The sequence below is a fragment of the Triturus cristatus genome, chromosome 10 (assembly GCF_964204655.1).
Source record: "Triturus cristatus chromosome 10, aTriCri1.1, whole genome shotgun sequence".
Classification (NCBI taxonomy): Eukaryota; Metazoa; Chordata; class Amphibia; order Caudata; family Salamandridae; genus Triturus; species Triturus cristatus.
In genome coordinates this window covers 1,220,083,490-1,220,103,029 of record NC_140593.1, presented here as the reverse complement: position 1 = coordinate 1,220,103,029, position 19,540 = coordinate 1,220,083,490, and the positions used below count along the sequence as shown (strand labels likewise).

General features: G+C 47.6%; 1 protein-coding gene across 1 annotated transcript in view; it reads right to left on the bottom strand.

Moving 5' to 3' along the window:
* Positions 1–3,383: 3,383 nt before the first annotated feature.
* The window catches only part of NT5DC2 (5'-nucleotidase domain containing 2), a 237,027-nt gene continuing 220,870 nt past the window's right edge, over positions 3,384–19,540 (bottom strand). Inside the window, exons 11-14 of the mRNA XM_085629752.1 lie at positions 6,790–6,876; positions 5,049–5,189; positions 4,893–4,957; positions 3,384–4,090 (exon numbers count right to left, since the gene is read on the bottom strand). Coding sequence (XP_085485878.1) covers positions 3,829–4,090; positions 4,893–4,957; positions 5,049–5,189; positions 6,790–6,876 — 555 coding nt within the window. The 3' untranslated portion in view covers positions 3,384–3,828. The remainder of the gene's footprint in view (positions 4,091–4,892; positions 4,958–5,048; positions 5,190–6,789; positions 6,877–19,540) is intronic.

Here is a 19,540-nt window from a genome sequence, read left to right as displayed (position 1 = left end):
GATACAGCTGTAAGAGATGGCCCAGCTCAGCAGGTGTACAGCTGGCTATGCTCGGTGGCGGAGCCCCTACACACGTGTACACTGCAGAGCAGGCTGGCGAGTTGAAAGCTAATCATGTACAACATGCAGGCTACTAAGAAGCCAGCATTTCACCACCTCTTCCCTCGTCCTACAGTTTCTATACTTGTTGCGTTTGCAGCAAAATAAAAGTCAAAACATGAAAAAATTCCAAAGATACCACACTTTGCTGAGGGTGCGGGCTGCAAGGGATTGCTTTGAAGTGCACTTAAAAGTGTGGCGGGATCCTGTTGAGCTGTGGAGATGATGGGCATTCATGCAGTCTCCTAGGAGGAGGACCTCTCTGGAGAGACAGTCGTGCATTCTGGTGGCACCACAGCTCTTCTTTAACCAACTATTGGCTGGTGAAACTCTAACTTACCTAAATGTAGACAAAAGGTTTCCTGCTTTGGTTCTGTGCAATTTTGTCAAGATTTTGAAAACTAAAATAAGGATCTGGATGGTTTTCTATGGTGGGGCAAGGATGGTTTAGGATTAATCCAGAGCAGGGTAGGACTGTCTCTTGAGAAGAGCCATAGGACCAAGCTGCCCACTGAAAGCAGGATGTTAAAAACCACCCTTCCCCACCTTGGTACTTCCATTCACTTGATTAGTAGTAGAGTGCAAGGAAAGTAACCATTCCACAGTAGTGGGATTCTGCAGTCCATTCGAACACTGCTGTATCTTAGCCATGTTCTGGAGGACGCGTGCACGGGTAAATGCTACAGATGGGTTTCGTAGACGAGAGGGTGAGCAAAACATACTCTGCTTATCCCTGCCTAGATTGCTCAAACTGTCCTTTCCCAAAGGTAGTCTGGGAAAGGGTAACTTGCTACACCGCTTGGGAGCAGGGACACTTACGCAGAAGCAGGTAGGACTGGGGAGAAAGGCAATATATCGTAATCAAACTGAAGACTAACCCCCTCCCCCGGCCCTCCCATTGGAGCCAGGAATGTACAATAGTTCATCTGTGTTGTAGCATCCAAGCCTCCTTGATCCGTGCTTTAACACCACACCCAGATGGCAAAAAGCAGTGATAAATAAAAACAATTTCCCTTTTGTGCTTACACTATATATCCATTGATCGTCTGAATCTCAAATCGATTGAAATGCACTGAATAAAATCATTTTTGATCTAATCAATTATGACTCATTATAAAAAAAAGTATATTCATTCAAATAAATGTAATTGTGTCCACAGTATGCAAGTCAATCGATATACAATAAACCAATTTAAACCAGAGCCTCTTAATAAAATACCCATCATCTGTATATAATCACGAGTCATTGAACAATTTCTACAACAGATCTCTTCCTTGTAGACACCCTACATAAATCATACATATATACAATCACTAATATATTTAAAAAAATATAATTGCTTTACATAAAAAAAAATACTTTCAATAAAGTCCTTTTTTTTTTATAAAGATAGTGTCCAAGCAGGGTTTCAGCGGTAGTTTGAGTCAATCCACCCCTTGCTATGAATAAATTCACATATGTTAAACGTTTTTCATGTACAAAAACAGTTGTTACTTTATTACAGATCTGTTCCCTCTTTGCCCTCAATGAGGATATTATCATCTCCGAGATAAAGTCTTCTGTAAATTAATGGACAAACGTATTTTGTTAGGTGAACCTTATCAGATCAAGGTATATTCTCCTCCGTTTCATCACCCTAAAATTATGTCAATGTCACTCTCTTTAGTGGGTGGTGGGGGTCCCTCGTGCGCTTTATGGTTGTTGCGGATGTACCACGTCGTGATAAGAGTCGGGTTTCTCTACGATTTTTACTTTCAGGTTAAGTATGATCCACAGCTTGCTCGGCAGTAGTGTATCCGTCCTCTTCACTTTCAAACTGGCCTGTGACCAGAAACACGACTCGCGTCACTGCGTGATACATCAGCAACGACCATAACAACCACGAGGGACCCCCACCACCCACTAAAGGGAGTGACGTTGGTATAATATGAGGGGGATGACACAGAAGAGAATATACCTTGATAAGGTTCAACAATCAGAATACGTTCGTCCTTTAATTTAACATACAGAAAACTTTATCTCAGAGGCGATCACAACTTCATCTTTGAAATAAGTCCCTCAGGGCAAAGAGGGAACGGATTTGTAATAAATGAACAACTGTTTTTATACATGAAAAACTTTTAACATATGTGAATTTGTCCTGCAGAAGGTGGGGGATTGACTCAAAGTGCCGCCGAAACGCTCCATCGACACGATTGTTACAAAAATTAACTTAAGTGAAAGTATTTTGATGTCAAGCAATTATCCGTTTTTTTGAATATATTTGTGCTTGCATATATGTATGGTTTATATAGGGTGTCTATAAGGAACAGATCAGTTTTAGAAATTGTTCAATGAATGCCGTGATTATATACAGATGGGTATTTTTTTAAGAGGCCCTATGGTTTAAACTTTTGATTGTATATATGTTGACTTGCACACGGTGGACACAATCACATTTAATTGAATAAATATACATTTTTCTTATAGTAAGGAGACAGTCCTAATGGATCACATCAAAAAGGATTTTATTTAGTGCATTCTAATTGATTTGAGATACAGATGATCAATGGATATATATGGGGAGCACAAAAGGTTAATTGTTTTCTGTTTTACCTACCCTGTCACTTTTGGTTATAAAGGGTGACTCTTTAGAAGGAGCAGTGGCCAGCCACGGCAGTAATCTGCTCTAGGAGCCAATGTGAGGGAAAACGGAGGAGATCAATATTCAAACAAAAAGTCGATGAGCCTGCAGGCTGTACAACCTGAAGACGAGAACCAAAAGCAGAAACCTATTCCAAATGAGGTCACCCTTATGGGGCACAGACAGCTCTGCATCATGCCATTTAAATACAGCAGTTACGGTGCCAGATTTAACGTTGAACCAGAAGATGTGCACCAACTGACCCCAGGACCGAGAGTACAGAAGCATCCGGCATAAAGTCAAAGAATTATAGGGAGACAACACCACCAGAAATATCCAATGATAGACATGTCGACTAGTGGCCAGTGCAGGATGCTTCATGTTTAAAAGAACATCCCTGCAAAGCCACAAGGAGGCAGATGAACACACTGTGCGTTAACAGGAAGAGCCATGTGGGAGAAAAACTCTTCTTTCACCCATCCAAGACAGAGCACAGAAGGGTAGTAATGCCGTGGGGTGGATAGAAAGGTGCTGGGAACATTAGAGAGTAACTGGCAATAGGGCACAAAGCAGGTCTGCCTGTGCAAGACCAAAAGGAGCCTTTCCAACTGGCCCCACCCATCCTTACAATATACCCAGACAGATTAGTCTCCTCTTTCCCGAGCAGCTGCTCCAAAAAAACAAACCTCTAATACGTAATTAAAAAAAAAATATATCCATTCTTAAATCACCCCAAACCAAATAGATAGAATAGGCTATTTGGGAGGGCGTAGGCCACTATATGGACATTGATGTGCGGGGTGACGTAGGGGTCTCGGAAGCTGAAACCAAGCAAGGTAAACATACACAAAGTCCCAAACTTCTCCCATAATGTCCTGTAACAATTAGTTCATGAGACCAGAGGGCACCCGACGCAAAGCACAAGTCTTTAAAACGTGGTGCCTCGGGCCCATCTGTAACAGCAGCAGCTCTGCTGCTTTGGCTCCAATGTCCATCATTAAAACTTTCCCAAACATACGTTTCAAGAAAACTTTCCTTGCCCTGATTCTTTCCAAACATCACGTGCTAAAAACAATCTGAGGATCCAAACAAACACTTGCAAGAAGCTAGCGAATGTGGGCCATCTCCTGCAGGAAGGGCGTCTTCATGCAGCCAGTGCACAGCTGATCCATCCAGAGAGGCGCCTCGTGCTGCAGCGGGGTGCGGCGTGGGAAGAAGGTGTATGTGAGGTCGTAGTTCATTAGACAGCTCACCGAGCCCATGTACAAGTCCGAGAAGCGGCACAGGCGGCGGGAGAAGTAGGTCGGGTTGTGGTTGGTACGGAAGATGCTGCCAAACTGGGGGTTGAACAGATTCTTGGTCACAGCTCTGAAAGAAAAAGCAGATGCATTAAGTGAGTAACAGGTAAGACATACAACCACTACTGACCCCTTGAGAGAAAACGGAGCTCGTAACTTATTTTGTAACCAAATGCGGTGGGTGGAATGCTTGCAAAACTCTCAACCGGTCGCACCTGCTTTGGGGGAAAAGGTGGGGATATTCCAGTTATTCTGGACCGTTTAATTTTCACCAGTGCTGGAGGCACCGGGATGGTAGCTATTTGTATAGCGCAGCTATCACCCATGAGGCTCTCCTAGCGCTTAGGTGTGTGAGGCTAGTCCTGGGTGTGGGGGACATGGAGAGGGGGCTTTCTCAAGCTTATGTCTTCAGCTTCTTGCAGAATTTAAGAAGAGGGGAGAAGGCTGTGATGTGAAGTGGGAGGTCATTCCATGCTTTTGGAGCGAGGTAGGACAAGGCTCGACCTCAGGATCTGCCTCTGTGGATGAGGGTAAGAGTCCGGCGGAGCGAAGGTGCCTGGAGGGTTGGTAGAAATGTATGTGGCTGTTCAGGTAGGCTGGGCCTGAGGTCTGTAGTGCTTTGGACAGGAAAGTCACAAAAGCCTTAGCTATCTAGTTTTTACTTCATACCCCCAACAAAGTTAACATGTACATGAAACACTGGTTAGGAATGTTAAAGCCAACAGCTGTTCAGAGTGTTTATCCTGTTGGGGAAACTTACACCCTACCGTAAGGAGGAATCTGGTATGACAGGAGAGATATCCAGGTGTGTACAAACTGCTGGATGGACAGAGAACGCGCCCTCTACAAACTTGTGAGAAAGACAAGCTTACCTGAGTTCCAGCCGCTCCTTCTTCCAATCCTGGAGGACCTGCTGGCACTCTGGATCCTTGAACATCTGCATGGAAACAACCAACAGTCAATGAACTTAGCAGGAGGTGTGGGCACAGAAAGCCCTCTACAGTAGCACCACTACTGATCACACATACCTGCATGCGCTCCACCAGGCCAGTCAGTGCCTGGAGCCAGGTCAACGAGTGGGTGTACTGCTCAGTGTTCACGATCCGGGTTTCCATCTCCAGTTCGGGGACGATGGCCCCAGTACGCCACCCATGACGCAACATGAGATCCTACAAGCGAGGAGAGAAGACCAATCAGGAAGGAAAAAATATCACGCAAGTCCGTAAAACGAGTTCAAGCAGCACCTCCATAAGTCAGAGGGGAACAATCCGGAAGGTAAAGTATCATTCAAGCCTGTCCAACGCGTTCAAGAAGCACCTCTACATATTAGAGGCAAAGAAAAGAAACGTTGAAATATGAAGAACTACAACCTATAAATATCATAGACAAGAAAGCGCCAGACAGAAACCCAAGGCAGCTGTGGTGGGGAACAAGCTCTGTCTGGAATACAGATCCGGATCAATGGTAGAGCAATGCTGCTTCTTTTAACACCGTTCTTGCGCTCACTACAAAACGGCCCCTGCCCTAGCACTCTTAGAATAGATGAGACTAGTCGTGCCAAATGTTAAATGTAGGCTGCCAGAAAGGCCCCAGTTAGCTCTAAGATAAAACCGTCTCTAATGCAACTCTACGCGACTATTTAAGATGGAATGAAATTAAATACTAGAAGATTAAAATGTTTAATCCTTTGCAGCTTCTCCACGACGCAGCTCCCTTTCGTCTCTATCTCGCTGTCTCTTGCCTCAGGGATTCATGGAGTCTTGCATGCCAGCACTTTAGTCGGCAGCCAAGTACGAGGTGTAGACATACACTCTCCAACTCTTCCCTTAGACAGGATTTCAAATTACTCACTAGCAACTCTGCAGAGGACTCCACTACCACCTAGCCCCATGCTTATACTGTAGGCACCTCGGAACATCCTCCTTCTCCAGCTACGCAACCACAATAGGAGTGCCCAACCGCAGTCCATCAGTGTGAGATCCATGCCAGATTTTCAAGCTATCCACATGATGCATTTACACACTAAAAAGGTGACCATTTGTACAGTCCATGGCGACCTGGAAAATGTGGAACAAACCAGTCCTTTGTGCCAGCACATGACACCCCTGCTATAGCCACAGTCACAGCTCCCAAGAAGTCCCGCTGGCATGGCAGGGTGCGGACAGTTTGACTAGGAGGTTTGGGGTTGATAATGACAGCATAGTGTTGTCAGAAGAATGAGGCAAGTATTTAGCTCAAGGAGTCTGGCACAGCCCACGGATACAGTCCACAACAGCAGTCTCCAAGAGAATTTCACACTCCGCACAATCGCGCTACACCAAAAACCCTCAACGGACCTGATCAGGAGCAGTTCTTGTTTGTTGAAATAAAAGCAGAGTCCAGGAAGGTTTTAAAAGTAATCAATGACCATGAGAATTGGGGGCTTCTTCAATAGATAGTTAGGAGGTGATCTGCGAGGACACTGGCTGGACTCATGCAGTCATGGGAACATCCATGTATTCTGGGAGTTGTAGTCTTACTTGCTTTAGATGAACTACTAGTGGAAGGAAAGCTCCTGTTGGAATAGTGGTGCTTTGAGGTATGGAGTGGGCATGTCCCCTCCCCTATGTTCACTGGCTGGGAGCTCGCCATCTGCATCTTTAGACTCCAACAAGCTCCAACTGGCTGACACACCAAACAGCTTGTCGTCCAGGGTCTGCTGAGAGCGCAAGCCTCTCTTAAGGGGCGTGCGTGCCACCCAATAATAAGGTTTGCCAAGAGAGGACTTACCGCCAGGTCACTGTAGAGGTGATCGCCAAAGTACAGCACTTTAGAGCCACGCCAGCCTGTCAGCTTCAGGAAGTCTACCAGGTTCCCCTGTGGAGAGAGAGAGGGAGGAATGTTTTGAAGACAGTGGTGAAATGATGTGATCTGAGCAGCAAGTCCTCTGAACCGCCGCTGCAGCGCAAAGTTCAAGACCACAGCGTCAAATGCAATCTTCGTCAACCTTGGCTCCCGACCCACACCAAGGACCTGCAAACAGCACATCTAAGAGCAGCACTCAACAAGGAGTTTATACAACACTGGCGAAATTCTGCAATGAATCTTGCAAACGTTGCTCCTTTCCCACAGTAAACAGGTGTATTTTAATAATTTGGCAATCTGTCAGACGAAAAACCTCTAAACTTTGCACATTTGAAGTGGGTTTAAAAGGGAAAAAATACTAAATTTTCTTTTTTAACGTGTTCTACAGGTTGGAGGTGGGAATATCCTTCCAGGAAAAGTTCATGAAAATGTTCTGCAGGTTAAGAATATTCAAATGATTTAGAAATTCCAAAACAGAAAACTATTGCATCGCTCAACAGCACACACGTTCACACAGATTCAAGACTACAAAGGCGGGGACATCCCAACTCAGAGTAGACCAGCTCCAAGTAACTCCCCATCGTTATTTACACCCGCCCCGGTCACTTACCACTCCCCATCGTTATTTACACCCGCCCCAGGCACTTACCACTCCCCATCGTTATTTACACCCGCCCCGGGCACTTGCCACTCCCCATCGTTTTCTGCAATACCCACAGCTCACTCATTTACAGGCCCGTGGCCCAGCTCTCAATTCCTCGAAGTCAGGCTTCATTTCTTACCCCAACCCTCACCTTTTAGGATCTCCAAGGACTGCACCAACAGAAGATTCAATCTGTACTGTGTGCAGAACAAGCAAACCACAAAACCCAAATCTAGGTAGCAATGTCCGTCCCTGCTCCAGAATGCTGTAATGCTACAGAAAGTGTGTGCACCAGGTTGACTGATGGAAGGCACAGCCGTACAATAATCTGTAAGATCGGCATAGTTACTTCATACCGAATCAGAGTGACCTAAACATCCATAGACAGGTGAAGGAATGGCTCACGTGAAGGGAGTCTCCTTCGTCTAAGGTTGTGCCTGTGGACCTCCACAGGCATCAGGTAGTGAAGGAATGGCTCATGTGAAGGGAGTTGCCTTCGTCTAAGGTTGTGCCTGTGGACCTCCACAGGCATCAGGAGGTGAAGGAATGGCTCACGTGAAGGGAGTTCCCTTCGTCTAAGGTTGTGCCTGTGGACCTCCACAGGCATCAGGTAGTGAAGGAATGGCTCACGTGAAGGGAGTTGCCTTCGTCTAAGGTTGTGCCTGTGGACCTCCACAGGCATCAGGAGGTGAAGGAATGGCTCACGTGCGTGAAGGAGTTTCCTTCGTCTACGGTTTGTGACGATGGACCTCCACAGGCATCAGGTAGTGAAGGAATGGCTCATGTGCGTGAAGGAGTTTCCTTCGTCTACGGTTTGTGACGATGGACCTCCACAGGCATCAGGAGGTGAAGGAATTGCTCACGTGCATGAAGGAGTTGCCTTCGTCTAAGGTTGTGCCTGTGGACCTCCACAGGCATCAGGAGGTGAAGGAATGGCTCACGTGCGTGAAGGAGTTGCCTTCGTCTAAGGTTGTGCCTGTGGACCTCCACAGGCATCAGGAGGTGAAGGAATGGCTCACATGAAGGGAGTTTCCTTCGTCTACGGTTTGTGACGATGGACCTCCACAGGCATCAGGAGGTGAAGGAATGGCTCACGTGAAGGGAGTTCCCTTCGTCTAAGGTTGTGCCTGTGGACCTCCACAGGCATCAGGAGGTGAAGGAATGGCTCACGTGAAGGGAGTTGCCTTCGTCTAAGGTTGTGCCTGTGGACCTCCACAGGCATCAGGAGGTGAAGGAATGGCTCACGTGAAGGGAGTTCCCTTCGTCTAAGGTTGTGCCTGTGGACCTCCACAGGCATCAGGTAGTGAAGGAATGGCTCACGTGAAGGGAGTTGCCTTCATCTAAGGTTGTGCCTGTGGACCTCCACAGGCATCAGGAGGTGAAGGAATGGCTCATGTGAAGGGAGTTGCCTTCGTCTAAGGTTGTGCCTGTGGACCTCCACAGGCATCAGGAGGTGAAGGAATGGTTGACTGTAGACCTCCACAGGCATCAGGAGGTGAAGGAATGGTTGACTGTAGACCTCCACAGGCATCAGGAGGTGAAGGAATGGCTCACGTGCGTGAAGGAGTTTCCTTCGTCTACGGTTTGTGACGATGGACCTCCACAGGCATCAGGTAGTGAAGGAATGGCTCATGTGCGTGAAGGAGTTTCCTTCGTCTACGGTTTGTGACGATGGACCTCCACAGGCATCAGGAGGTGAAGGAATGGCTCACGTGCATGAAGGAGTTTCCTTCGTCTAAGGTTGTGCCTGTGGACCTCCACAGGCATCAGGAGGTGAAGGAATGGCTCACGTGCGTGAAGGAGTTTCCTTCGTCTACGGTTTGTGACTATGGACCTCCACAGGCATCAGGAGGTGAAGGAATGGCTCACGTGCGTGAAGGAGTTTCCTTCGTCTACGGTTTGTGACGATGGACCTCCACAGGCATCAGGAGGTGAAGGAATGGCTCACGTGAGTGAAGGTGTTTCCTTCGTCTAAGGTTGTGACTGTAGACCGCCACCGGCATCAGGTAGTGAAGGAATGGCTCACGTGAAGGGAGTTTCCTTCGTCTAAGGTTCTGATGGTGGACATCAGACTTGTTTAAGGCATGGACTTGAAACTGGAGAAAGATTAAAGGGTACGCTACCGCTTGGTATCAAACAACGTGGTGCATGACGGTCATATCTGTGCAGGTAGTGAAGGAATGGCTCATGTGAAGGGAGTTGCCTTCGTCTAAGGTTGTGCCTGTGGACCTCCACAGGCATCAGGAGGTGAAGGAATGGCTCACGTGAAGGGAGTTGCCTTTGTCTAAGGTTGTGCCTGTGGACCTCCACAGGCATCAGGTAGTGAAGGAATGGCTCACGTGAAGGGAGTTGCCTTCGTCTAAGGTTGTGCCTGTGGACCTCCACAGGCATCAGGAGGTGAAGGAATGGCTCACGTGCGTGAAGGAGTTGCCTTAGTCTAAGGTTGTGCCTGTGGACCTCCACAGGCATCAGGAGGTGAAGGAATGGCTCATGTGAAGGGAGTTGCCTTCGTCTAAGGTTGTGCCTGTGGACCTCCACAGGCATCAGGAGGTGAAGGAATGGTTGACTGTAGACCTCCACAGGCATCAGGAGGTGAAGGAATGGCTCACGTGCGTGAAGGAGTTTCCTTCGTCTACGGTTTGTGACGATGGACCTCCACAGGCATCAGGTAGTGAAGGAATGGCTCATGTGCGTGAAGGAGTTTCCTTCGTCTACGGTTTGTGACGATGGACCTCCACAGGCATCAGGAGGTGAAGGAATGGCTCACGTGCGTGAAGGAGTTGCCTTCCTCTAAGGTTGTGCCTGTGGACCTCCACAGGCATCAGGAGGTGAAGGAATGGCTCACATGAAGGGAGTTTCCTTAGTCTACGGTTTGTGACGATGGACCTCCACAGGCATCAGGAGGTGAAGGAATGGCTCACGTGAAGGGAGTTCCCTTCGTCTAAGGTTGTGACTGTGGACCTCCACAGGCATCAGGAGGTGAAGGAATGGCTCACGTGAAGGGAGTTGCCTTCGTCTAAGGTTGTGCCTGTGGACCTCCACAGGCATCAGGAGGTGAAGGAATGGCTCACGTGAAGGGAGTTCCCTTCGTCTAAGGTTGTGCCTGTGGACCTCCACAGGCATCAGGTAGTGAAGGAATGGCTCACGTGGAGGGAGTTGCCTTCGTCTAAGGTTGTGCCTGTGGACCTCCACAGGCATCAGGAGGTAAAGGAATGGCTCACGTGCGTGAAGGAGTTGCCTTAGTCTAAGGTTGTGCCTGTGGACCTCCACAGGCATAAGGAGGTGAAGGAATGGCTCATGTGAAGGGAGTTGCCTTCGTCTAAGGTTGTGCCTGTGGACCTCCACAGGCATCAGGAGGTGAAGGAATGGTTGACTGTAGACCTCCACAGGCATCAGGAGGTGAAGGAATGGCTCACGTGCGTGAAGGAGTTTCCTTCGTCTACGGTTTGTGACGATGGACCTCCACAGGCATCAGGTAGTGAAGGAATGGCTCATGTGCGTGAAGGAGTTTCCTTCGTCTACGGTTTGTGACGATGGACCTCCACAGGCATCAGGAGGTGAAGGAATGGCTCACGTGCGTGAAGGAGTTTCCTTCGTCTAAGGTTGTGCCTGTGGACCTCCACAGGCATCAGGAGGTGAAGGAATGGTGGACTGTAGACCTCCACAGGCATCAGGAGGTGAAGGAATGGCTCACGTGTGTGAAGGAGTTTCCTTCGTCTACGGTTTGTGACTATGGACCTCCACAGGCATCAGGAGGTGAAGGAATGGCTCACGTGCGTGAAGGAGTTTCCTTCGTCTACGGTTTGTGACGATGGACCTCCACAGGCATCAGGAGGTGAAGGAATGGCTCACGTGAGTGAAGGTGTTTCCTTCGTCTAAGGTTGTGACTGTAGACCGCCACCGGCATCAGGTAGTGAAGGAATGGCTCACGTGAAGGGAGTTTCCTTCGTCTAAGGTTCTGATGGTGGACATCAGACTTGTTTAAGGCATGGGCTTGAAACTGGAGAAAGATTAAAGGGTACGCTACCGCTTGGTATCAAACAACGTGGTGCATGACGGTCATATCTGTGCATAGGAAGCCCACTCGTGTAAATGGCCTAACCCACTGGAAGCATCGGACTTCATCTGGGGGGCACATGGAAGTCAAGCTGCACAGTGAGGTTGGCGAAGGGCAGACAGCATGTTTAAACTTCTTCACAACTCGTCTGCAGCATCGGCTCAAGTCCTTCAGATGCCATTTGCAGGTGGTAACTTCACTCCTCACGACCACTGGACATCGAAGCCACAGAGTCCAATATGCATCACTCAAAGACCGTTTGGCTGCAGCCGCTTTGGTTTACAATTAAACACAGTAAGAGACACAAAGACCAGCAGAGACTACCTCATGTCTGGCCTAGCAGCAGTGTCAACAAACGAGTTCATGGTACAACAGATCAGGCAGCCGCCCAGAGTTTGTCTGGGAAACAGTCCAAACCTAGCTTTCAGGCCACACATAGGAGCATGAAGAGGGGCAACCTCTGGGGCATCCTCAATGCTGCTTCCCTCCAAGCCCCTAGACCACCAGCGGACTGTGGCAGTAAGTGCCAGTCACGGGTACAGCGGTGGGGATAGTCCAACACAGCGGACCCTACTGATTTTTGGGATAGAAGTAATGCGGATTAAGAAAGTAACATTCTGCATCCAGAGGTGTTCTTCAGACATCACGCCGCCTCTCAAGCCAGGCAGAGCAGCCTATTTAAAACTCATGCGAGATTAGCCGTGCACTGGGGACGCAGCCCACACATGGTACATGTGTCTACAGACACCACCTTCGGTTTTAAATATAAAGGCTTGCATTCGGAAAGATGAAAAGAAATCCAAGACTAATGGCCAGGACAGCTGAGCAGTCTGGAGATAATGACTGCGCTTTGATGGCTCAGCTGACTGGCATTTACCGGCTGCGAGCAAACACAGCTCGGCCGCATGCCTGGGCAGGACACTGCACAGACCTTGGACCCTTCCCGAGGGTCAAGGACCCTGCCCCCCCCCCCCCCCGGGCCATTTTCAGACGGACAGCGCGATCTTTCAGCTGCAACAGGAGGCAGTCTGGCAACAGAGAAGCTGGTGAGCTTCAGAGAGCGGCCTGGGCCAAGATGTTCGGTTTCTCGAAGTGTGCAGAGGCCAGAGTGAAGGCCGCAGGCAGGAGCCTAACCCGACAAAAAACAAACCGACAGAAACACTGCAAGCAACACCAGCTAAAGATCGACGTACAAGTTAACAAGAGCGGCACAGACAGTAAACGCATCCCACAGGACGCATCAAAATGGGAAACCGGGATGTCTGACCCTTTCCCTCATCGCTCCATTCTCATAAATAATTACACTATATGCATATCTGAGTATTTGCTCCAATTCCCCAAGAAGGCGTCCTCGCGTTAATTTGTCTTAAGGACGCACTTAAAGCCTCGCAAACAGCCACTCGTGATATGTTATATGCGTTTGTGGTAAAAGGGTTACCACAAATGACATGCAATTAAGCAAACTGGCTCATGTATGTAATTTTGCAGTCACACGAAATTCACGAAATTACGCCAGCATTATTCACCCAGGCATACCCATGCGCTCTACCATCTATACCTTGTGTGACTCTATAGGAAGCTTCACGTCGGCATTCACTGACGTCACCGCACCACCCTCCATTGTGAAGGCAGCGCAATGGAGTGACGTCAGGCCTGATCCACCTATCAGCTGCAGGAGATTCTCTAAACTCACACCTCCTAGCAGGGCACAGGTCTGCCTAAACTAGTGGCACTCAGGATGGGGTTTGGAGATATGTGAGGGTAAACTATGAACACAACTTACGAAAATGGAAGCGTGGTCACTGGTCCATCTCTGTGACAGCCAGAAATCCCAACCATGGTGCATCCACATAGGCTGCATCATGGCTTACACTCTACAGGAGGAGACTCCAGTAACACTTCCCACCCGGTGAAGAACAGAGCAAGCTTCACCACTGGACCATGGCTGATCCTCAACAGAAGACTCCAGCAACACGTCCCACTCGAAGAACAGAGCCACACATGGGCTTCACCACCGGACCATGGCTTATCCTCTACAGGAGGAGACTCCAGTAAATTCTTCTCAATCTTAATTTCGACCAATAGTCATAAAAGTACAAACAATTTCACAAAAACATACTCAAATATTAAAACATATGTATACACACCATAAAAGAAAAGAGCAAAAAACCATAAAGTTCCAACAGCCAGGAATGACCAATGGCAGTGCACATGCCAATAATAGTGGTCAGTGCAAGATACCTCCGTGGGAACTATGAGCATAGAAGCCCAACTCGGGAGATTATTAACACAGACTAGGTGCATAGAACTTCAAACAGTGGTTACACAAAATCTTCTTTTCCTCCACATTGATGCGAGAAATGATGATACGGCAAAAACTATTGGGGTAGATAAGTCTGTTTTAAGGACTCGAAAGGCATGCATACAGAGCATAAACCCCAAATTCTTACAAACAGGCACAATCCAACACTTCCTGGACTTTTTGTAGGTGGGACAGAAAAATAATATGTGTAATTCAGTTTCTTGATCTGCGTTGCAGCCAGGACAATTTTTAGGGGATAGTGGCAATCATTTGCTAGTAAAAGCTCTTATAGGTAGTGTGCCGTATCTCCACTGTAAATAGAGTTTTCTAGCAGAGTGGGGTCTAATCTCACTCAAAGCCTCCTCAAAGTGATAGAGGTCTTTGAAATTTAAGAAAGTATGTGTTAAAATAAAAGATTGAGATTTACAAATAGAAACTGCTAGTTTAGATTCATAATAAGAATTAATAAGATGCTTGCGGGAGACACTAAAAAATGTTGTGGCCGGGTCTGACCAAAGTTGTGGAAGACCTAAGGTTCCTAGTTCTTTCTTCACATAGCTAAGCCAAGGATGTTTCCCTACATTGGGTAAACTCAAAACTTCAATGAGTTAATTTCTATACACCTGAAGCTCTGGAGTGGTCCAGATCCTTCGCCAGAATGTTAGGTTTGAGACCGAGAACTTCGTCAATGGGTCTAAGGCTCAGATCAAGTCTCAATGGAAGTAGGGGAGTACTAGGAGGAAGAGCTAGCAATTGCCTTAGGAACTTAGTTTCTGCAGATAAGATCTCCGGGCGGCATTTAGTTCCCCAGAGTTCAGCTCCATAGACTACTCCACCCATTGCCTGTAGTTTGTATATTTCAAGGGGTGGACCAGTCGGTTTTGCGCTTGATCTATTAAAGAGTTTCATAATCCCCCCAGTTGCTTGGACTAATTTCAGTTGGGCCTTCGTTTGATGTGGGGCCCACGACATTGTTTCGTTTAGAGTGAGCCCCAAATACTCAAAAGTATGGACCCTTTCCAATGGGATTTCCCCTATACACAGATTTGGGCGTTTCGTAGTTGGTGGATTAAAAATCATAAATTTGGTTTTGAAGGTGTTTATTTCTAATCCCTGCTCCAAACAGAACAACAAAGCCATCCAACACTCGCTGTAAACCCATCGGAGATTTGGTGAGTAGCAGAGTGTCATCTGCGAACATTATCGCTGGGACCCTATTACCAGCAAGTTTAGGGGCATCGTGGTCAATGACCTTATTTAGATGTGAGAAGGCTCCGTTGACATAGAGGCAGAAAAGGGTTGGGGCCAGCACACACCCCTGTCTGACTCCCTTGAATCTGGATGTTAAAGCCCCATTCTTCCCACACCTTACTTGCGCAAAATTTCCCTTATGCAGTCGAATTATCACATTTAATAAAGAGACAGGGATGCCCAATTGTAATAGTACAGACCACAGTTTGGATCTAGGAACCAAATCGAAGGCCGCACGTAAATCCACAAATACAGTGTACAAGGAACCGCCCTCCACTTTTGCAACTTTCCAGAATAACATCGTAATGCGGAAGATTTGGTCCATGGTTGAGACATTCTTTCTAAACCCTGCCTGGTAGGGACTCAGAATAGAGAACTCCTCTATCCAATCCTTAAGGCGCTCTAGAATCAGCCTTGCAAAAAAAAATTGGGGGACATCTATAAGGCTTATAGGCCTATAATTAACCGGGAGTAAGGGAGAGCCCTTCTTAAAGATTGGAACTATTTCGGCTCCCAACCAAGTGCTGGGTATTGCCATACCCTTCTGTACTGCATTAAATAAAACCGTTAGGTAAGGTGCCCAAACCATTGGTTCGTTTTTAAAGAGGTCACCAGGAAGTTTATCCAAGCCGGGTGCTTTACCAGCAGGAAGACAAGAAAGAATATTAAAAACTTCCTTTTCCCCAAACTCCTCCCCATGATGCACAGTGGTAAAATTGACCGTATTTAACTCCTGAGCCATACCATTAGTGAGCAAATCACTACCATAAAGGGAGGAAAAATGGCCTTCCCAAACACTAGCAGCGATGTTGGGAGCTATCGCTGGTAAAGGTTCAGAGGAGCCCGTATTAACAATTTGCCAAAACTTACGAGAGTCTTTTGTTTTAAGTGCCTCAGTTAAATTATCCCAATTGTCAATATCCCACTCAGACTTAGCATGGTCAATTAGTTGCTTATATTCCCCACGTTTTTGTCTAATTAGCGCCTTATTATTATTAGACTTAACAGCTTCGAGGAGTTCCGTTTTTAATTTCCTACAAGCAGTATTGTACCAGGTAGGTGCGTTGCGGCTCCTACTCTCTTTAGGCGCTATAGGATTTAAAACATTAGCCAAGATAACATTTAGCTCCAAATTTTACTCCCCAAATTTTGTATACGTTTCTAGAGTGGGATCATGCAATGGTAGGGAACTTACGGCTTTCAGAACCGGGATTACCTTCTCGTCGAGTTCAGGTAATAACACGGGGTGGTTGACTAGTTTTTCCCACCTCACCCTGCGCCTATTACTGGACAAGTGGCAACCTGTATCCGAGTCCTTATTCTCTATACATGGGGCTACAGAGTTCCCCGGGGATAACAACTGAAGAATCAGTGGGTTATGGTCACTCTCTTCCCTTGATTCTACCCTGAAATCTACGACCTTTCCCCAAGCACAACTTTCAACAAATATGTAATCCAGCCTAGACTCTCTGCCCGGTTTGTTTAAAGTGCACTTGGTAGGGACGTCGGATTTGAAACGGCCGTTACATGCCCTAATCGAGTACTTTAAAGTTAGAGCCGTGATCTGAACAGCAAGAGGGGTCCATGACCTAGGTGGCAAACCCACAACTGGGGTATTGCCCAGTAGTCATCCTCTTCCTGGATATCACCATCTATCAGACCCGGGAGCGGTTCAAAGTGGCAATTTAAATCTCCTCCTATTAGGAGGGTAGAGCCTTGGGGAACAGTATTTAAAAATCTAGAGAGCTCGTCAATAGTGACAGACTCTGCTGTGATATTCACCAGTCTGGAATAGACATTAATCAGAACAAGGCGAAAATCATTGGGCCATACCAGAATCACACACTGCACATCATGGGATGACGTGTCCACAACCATGGCCTGACAACCCAGGTGGGTACGAACCCAAATTGTCAGTCCCCCAGATGGTCTGCCCCTACCCCACCGCCTGGCTGGGATCGAAAATGTAACAAAGCCACTCCGATGATCGTCCCTTGCCTAGGTTTCTTGAAAAAGGCATATATCGTTCTTGTCTATGAACTGGCCCCATTCAGGGCACATTAGTTTATTGCCAATCCCTGCTAAGTTCCACGACAATATTGTCAGTGGTGGAGGGAGAGGTGGGGCTTCCGGGAATGGGTCCACAAAAGGTTCGATGGTTGTTGGATTTCCAACCCGCTGACCGTTGTCGGGGATCCCATTGCGTTCGCCTAAGAATGTATTAGAAGGAGAGACTCTAGTTAATATTCTCTTGGGAAGATCCAAACCCTCAGCACCACCCATACTCGCTAATGTAACTCTAGGGTCGGTGTTAATAGTTTTCATAATATCCATGGCAGGAACCAACGACTGGCTGGGGGGGGGGGGGGATCAGGATTAGTAGTTAGTCAGTCTATCTCACTCAGACAACTGAACCTATTATAAACCTGAGGGTGCGAAGTCGTGCTAGGGTGGTGGAAGTTATTCATGGCTCCTCTAGAGTGGCTTCTAGCGCCCACCCTCGTCCAGCCTACTTCCAGAACCTCATTGAAATACCTGTCGTGTGGAGGGTAAAAAAAAGCCAATGGGAGAGTCCGAATTAGGGACTCTTCCTCTAAATGGGGGCATCTGAGAATAAAAGAGACTGCTCCAAGATCCCTAAAATTTACAACAACACAGTCTCCACTGATACTTTTCTTAGATGAACCCAGCCATGCGACCCTTCTAACCATCATAATCTCACCAGAGAATTTTGGGGGAAGGGGTCTGTACTTGTTCAGCCAACTAACAACTTTGTTCTTTAATGAGGCAAATGATTCTTCTCTTGTGTTAGAAAGTTTGGGAACTCCAGCTAGGACAACTACCAGTGGCGTGGCTTCCGGAGGGAGATTTAGTATTTGATCCTTCCTTAAACTTTTACCCTCCTGGATTTCTTGCTCTATGTCCACAGTGGGCTTATCCACCACCCTAAGAATAGAGGGAGGGACGAAGTGCTTATTCACTTTTGAAACAGCCTGTGTGCGGGGAGGGTGATTTGCCGGGTCTAAGATACTTGCTGAGGAAGTAGAATTAGGTAGACACTCGGTTGATATAGGATTAGCCCTGTCCCTTCCAGTAGTCAGCGGGCTATGTGGTAGTTCTGACCTAGGTTCAATAGCCCTTTCTATATTTGCCAGCCTGAAATCTATTTGATTGAGTCTGGCAAAAAAGGGGTTCAAAAGAGATTTCAGGAGACCTTCAAGAACTTGAATTTGAGGGTCTACCCTTACCTGGGTACTATCACTGTTGATCATATTAGGAGGGTGATCTACCGGGGAGCTCTGTGTAGGAAGAATGGCCGATGGGGTGTCAGGATCAATTGCTGCAGTAAGATTAACTTTAGCTCTTGCCCCTCCCAAGGAATTTGTGTGGGATGCAGCAGCTACCCTTGACTTCTTACCACCCACAGCCTGCAATCCCTGCTTCCGTTTAGGTACAGCCCCCTCCCTGTTGGCTCGGGCTCGCTCACGAATAATTTCTGAACCCTTAGCGATCGATTAGATACAGGCACAGGGTTAGGACTATTAGGAAGAATGAGGGGGTCAATGTTTTCACGAAGGGGACACGCAGGGTCCTGTGACATAGATGCTTTTAAACAATCATTAAGGGATGCAGACTCAGACAGGGTAATATGCCTATCAGGTGTTCTTGCTTTAGCAATATGACCAAGAGACGCGTTTCCAGAATGGTGATCTCATTTGAAATCAAGGAATTAGCTCTCAGCAAGAAGCAATCCAGAGTGCCCGCCATTGATACACTAGACGAATGGGCTTTGCTTCTAGTCTCCCTAGTCGACATTTTAAATATGAGTTATGTCAATAGACCCCCGGGGGTACAAGGTCAAAGAGGAAGGACAAGAGAAAATGCTGCAAACAACCTAGAGAAATGGCCCGGTCCGGTCTTGAATGGTCTGTAACGGGCTAGAACGGGCCCGCCCTTGGCCCGGGCTTCGCCCACGCTGCGTTACTATGCACACGTGGTATTCAACCTAGCATGTTGGGCGGAGACACAGTGGAAGAGGCAGCAGCTGTGAGTTGGAGGGCTGCTGGTCCTAGCAGTCCTTTGCGCCATCACCCCAGTCGACAACAAGTAAGTCTCCCTGCGAGTGGCGCCCGCGAAGCGGGGGCCGCGAGGCGTTTTTGAAGTGTTCTGAATGAGGGCGGAGACACAGTGGAAGAGGCAGCAGCTGTGAGTTGGAGGGCTGCTGGTCCTCGCAGTCCTTTGCGCCATCGCCCCAGTCGACAACAAGTAAGTCTCCCTGCGAGTGGCTCCCGTGAAGCGGGGGCCGCGAGGCGTTTTTGAAGTGTTCTGAATGAGGGCGGAGACACAGTGGAAGAGGCAGCAGCTGTGAGTTGGAGGGCTGCTGGTCCTCGCAGTCCTTTGCACTATTGCCCCAGTCGACAAC